The following is a 4,802-nucleotide window of genomic DNA, read 5'->3' as shown; positions in this document are numbered from 1 at the left end:
AGGCGTAATGGTTTTTCTGCTGTACAGACCGTATATTCTATTGCCCTACACCAACCCTACCCCTAAACCTACCCCTCACAGGAAACTTTCTGCATTTTTAGATTTTCAAAAAACTTAATTCTGATTTATTTATAAGCTTTTGTACCCGTGGGGACCTCAATTTAGGTCCCCACCGTGACACGAGTCCCCATGAGTCTTTGTGTAGTCAGGTTCACGCCCCCACCCGCACACACACACACGCACACTCTCACACACACACACACACACACACTCTCACACACACACTCTCACACACACACCTACCAACAACTGAGTAATCATTCACACACCCAACGATAAAAAATTCTAATGGTTTCACACACAGTGATTCATAATAAAAAATAAATGGGTTAAAAAGCCTTTAACTTAATGATTTATTAATGGCCTCATATCATATATTTATCATATTTATGCCAAGGCTGTAACCATGTCTTGAACATTGTGGGGAAGCAAACTGGACCAGTTTCATGACCATTTGATAATGGTCGCTTTTATATAAAATAATATAATCCTTTTAGAATTTAACAGAATTTAAGGCAATAAAAAAAGAAACAAATCCATTATTAAGACGTTTTAACTTCAAGCCATTAATTCCATTGAGTCCATAATCCATAATAACATTTCCTCCCGTGAAAATGTCCATCTCCTGTTGTCTCTCATATCAAACTCCACTCACATATTTGTTTAGAGATGTTTTGGCTTGTAAACGGTGCTTGATCTGTTTCTCTCCTGATTCAGACCATACCACTTTTTCACTGGAGGAAGCGTTATTATGGATTATGGACTGTATTTTGACCAGAAGAAATGGTTTGAAGTTAAAAACATCTTGATGTATTAGTTTCAGCTTTTATCTTCTCCAGATGTTAACTGATGGACTGGAGTGGTGTGGATTACTTGTGGATTATTGTGATGTTTTTATCAGCTGTTTGGACTCTCATTCTGACGGCACCCATTCACTGCAGAGCATCCATTGCTGAGACACTGATGCAATGCTACATTTCTCCAAATCTGATCATCTACATCTTGAATGGCATGAGAATGAGGACAATTTCATTTTAAGGTGAACTTTTGCTTTAAAACGACAAAAAAAGTAGAGTAGCTTGCGTCACTGGATATTATATGTCAGTCTTTTCACATTTCTGTCGTCACACAGTCAGATATTAAACGTTTAGCTACCTTACATCTCACCTCGCACTCTTTCCCCGTTAAAACTGAGATGTTGAGCTGGAATTTGCACTAGTCTACTGTGAACAGTAAAGCCCCACTAGGGATGTAACGATTAATCATTGGCAATGTTATTGTTTTAGTTATGCAAACAAAATCTCATTTTATTTGTTGTTTGTTGATTTTAAATGTAAAACTTGGTGAAATGATTTGTGTGTCAGTACTTTTTGAACATTTCCAGCACATTTGAACAATACCGTGATAATACTGATAACCGTGATCATTTTGGTCATTATAATCGTGATAAGAAATTTTCATACCGTTACATCCCTAAGCCCCACCAATAATTTTGACACCGATGAGCGCTGAGACAGACTAGCCTAAAAACGTTTATTTAATTTCATAATTATGTTATTTATAATATTTAAATGTAATATTGTTTTATTACATTTTATTCATTATTATTTTATTATTTACTTTATGGCCCTGATTTATGCAGCATTTAACAATTTTCACTGAGGTCCGCTTAGATACAACCATTTTTGCACCAAATACAGTAAGTCTAATAATTACATTTTCCATAATCATTTTTCTATCTATTAGAATTAAAGGGACAGTTCACCCGAAGACACTTCAAATAAAAAAAAATATTTTTGTATATGCAATGAAAGACAATGGGGTCCAATGTTGTTTGGTCATAATCTTTTGCGTTCTTCAGATGAAAATAAATTCATGCAGGCCTAGTGAGTAAATGAACCGGCCTTTTAAATAAGCTGTGTGTCTTTAAAACGTATAATTACCTGTAAGATGCAAAAAGTTGAATACTGTAAATGAACTAAGTAGGTTTCAGTTTTGTTTGGATAAAGAAATTAATTACAATGTAAAACAACGCGACACACACCAGCAGCAGCAGCAGACGGACCCAAATTCTCGGCAGAGTCTCAGCTGAGACTAAATAAAATGATCGAAAACCTAATTAGAGCAGTTAGTGTGATGAGTCTAAAATAACGGCATCATCTCCAAACGCTCCAATTCAGATAAAATCTCCATCCTGCTTATCTGAGCGTCACAAATGTGCGTTTTAATATCGCTGAGATGCATTAGGGCATCGTGGGAATTCATTAGACTCATCTTTCAAAACCCACTTCATCGATTCGCTCAAGTTTGAGCGAATCGCTAAATTACTTAAAAGGGTAAGCTCCAGAAACGCTTCATTATTTGTTTTTGGGGGGAAATCGGATTATGTGTGATCGATGCCGTGCTCGTCCAGAGACAGACGCATGGATGGGGGACGAGAGGGGCCGCAGGGGCCACAAGACCCGGTCAGATAATCTATCGGCGGAGAGTAAGTGGCCAATTAGTCACGTAACTGTACTGAGAACACAATACAACACACACGTCTGATTTTACATCATGGTGGGAATTTACCATTCACTTCTGTTGCTTTTATACTGAGCTCATTATATTTGCTCCATCTGAACCCCGTGCACTGATCAAACAAACATTTGGGGATTTTTTGATATTATTTTGTTCCTGTTTTCCTCAAGCTAGTTCTCCAGTGTACTTTTAACTAGAATGGCGTCATAATTGCTTAACTATAATAAATACTTACATAACAGGGTAATTATAGTTTACTAAAAACTAAAACCATTATTTATTTTTAACTTTGAATAAAATAAACGTTAACTGAACTAAAACACAATTCATAAAACGTAAATGTTTGGTTTTTTTTGCTAATGTTCAAGGCAATATTTCTCATTCTCACTTAATTTAACTTGATGTGCTAAAATAACTTCAACTGAAAAATGAATAAAAACTATATAGACATTTTGTAAAAAATAAATAAAGAAATAAAAGAACAATAAAAAAATGATAAACAACAAAATGACTAAAAAAATTAACTAAAATGAAATATAAATGAAAATAAAAATGAATTCAAAATATTATTAAAAACTACAATAGTATCTAAATGTTACTAAAATAACACTGATACATAAACATAAATTGATTACAGTATCAACAAGATTATGAAAATGGATTTTAGTATCATATCATCACACTGTCCAACTCTATATATTAAAAAAAATGTGCCAATGTGTGTTTTTAACATATAGAGTTTGGAAAGTATAGTATTATAAAAAATAAAACCCGTATTCATAATCTTTTTACAACTGTAGATCAATTTACAGGCGTAATCGAGTCATAAATGTTCTACTTACTTAGTGCCGGCACACTTTTTTTTTGCGAAAATCAGATAATAAGGGAGTGATTGATTGTGACAGTCCAGAGAAAGATGCAGAACTGGATCGAAGATGAGATGATGATTTATCAAAAAAAGATGAATCAACATACAGTAAATGAGCAATTAGTCACGTAACAGTGACTAACAGTGAGCAAAACACACCTAAAACATCTCAAACACACAAAACTATGCATGCATAATCCATTTTATCTGTAGTCATACCTTAAAAATTATGATTAAAGGCTTTAGTATAATAAGATTACATGCAGACAGATATGTATATGCGCAAATTCACTCCTAAAAGTTAATACATATATATATATATATATAATTTTTTTGTATTAAATGTGGGGCAGATTATTTTTAATCAAACAACCTTGTCAAACATTTTTTTTCGCACACATTTTGTTGCCCCATCAATATTTAATACTTATAAATATATTTTTCCATCATTATACACTATATACATACTGGTAGTAAATGTATAGTCTGAATGCACTGTAAGTCGCTTTGAATAAAAGCGTCTGCTAAATGCATACATTTATTTAAAATTTAAATGTATACACATCATTATCTGTCATATCTCAGCATCTCAGTGAAAGATCAATATACTCATATTCTCAACATTCAGAAGCAAACTCTAAAGTTCTCGAGAAAACAGCACAGGATTACTGTGGCAGACTTTGAGACACTTTTCTGCGGCACTGAAGAGAGGAAGTGGGGCTCATCATCGTCAAGCGCAGGTAAACACGCGTCCACATGTCAATAACGCTCACCAAACCACACGAATGAAGGAATAAAGACACCAACCGGCTCGCGTCGCTCCGCTGCTGTTTCTGACCTTGTTAAACGCGGCTTTTGTGACGGTTCAGCGCGCGACGAACGTTTCCGTGTTTCTCTATGTGAACGGAAACAAACGCGCAGATTTACGTTCACATCAGAACGCATCAGTTCAGGCTCCTCCCACGGAAAACCGCGTTTGCACAATACACGCGCGTTAAACACACTCGCCGCGCGACGCGACGCGACGCTGCTGGAACTGTCCCGTTAAAATCACCGACGTCACTGCGCGTGTTGGTGTTGCTTTCAAAACTGAAGAGCAGAGTTAAAAGCTCAGTTCATACATTTCTGCAATTAGATAACTTTTTAAATTTTTTAAATATATATTTTTATATCTAAAAATGTTACATATTTAAAATATATATTTTATATAGGCTATAACAGTTTCATTTAATTTAGCCTAAATATTCAATTTAATTTTAAACATTTAAAATAATAATAATAATAATTATTATTATTACTATTATTATATAGGCCTATATGAACTTAAATAAATATTTTTATTATTTTTTATTTT

At 34.2% G+C, this 4,802-nt stretch overlaps 1 protein-coding gene across 1 annotated transcript in view; it reads right to left on the bottom strand.

Annotated features, from left to right (window-relative positions):
- Positions 1-3,556, bottom strand: part of LOC107756204 (interleukin-1 receptor accessory protein-like) — a 20,054-nt gene extending 16,498 nt beyond the window's left edge. Inside the window, exon 1 of the mRNA XM_016573234.1 lies at positions 3,423-3,556. Coding sequence (XP_016428720.1) covers positions 3,423-3,553 — 131 coding nt within the window. The 5' untranslated portion in view covers positions 3,554-3,556. The remainder of the gene's footprint in view (positions 1-3,422) is intronic.
- Positions 3,557-4,802: the final 1,246 nt, after the last annotated feature.

This window comes from Sinocyclocheilus rhinocerous, unplaced genomic scaffold (genome assembly GCF_001515625.1).
Source record: "Sinocyclocheilus rhinocerous isolate Xijiao unplaced genomic scaffold, SAMN03320098_v1.1 scaffold592, whole genome shotgun sequence".
Lineage (NCBI taxonomy): Eukaryota > Metazoa > Chordata > Actinopteri > Cypriniformes > Cyprinidae > Sinocyclocheilus > Sinocyclocheilus rhinocerous.
Note: the sequence above shows the minus strand (reverse complement) of the source record. Positions and strands in the feature narration are given on the sequence as shown.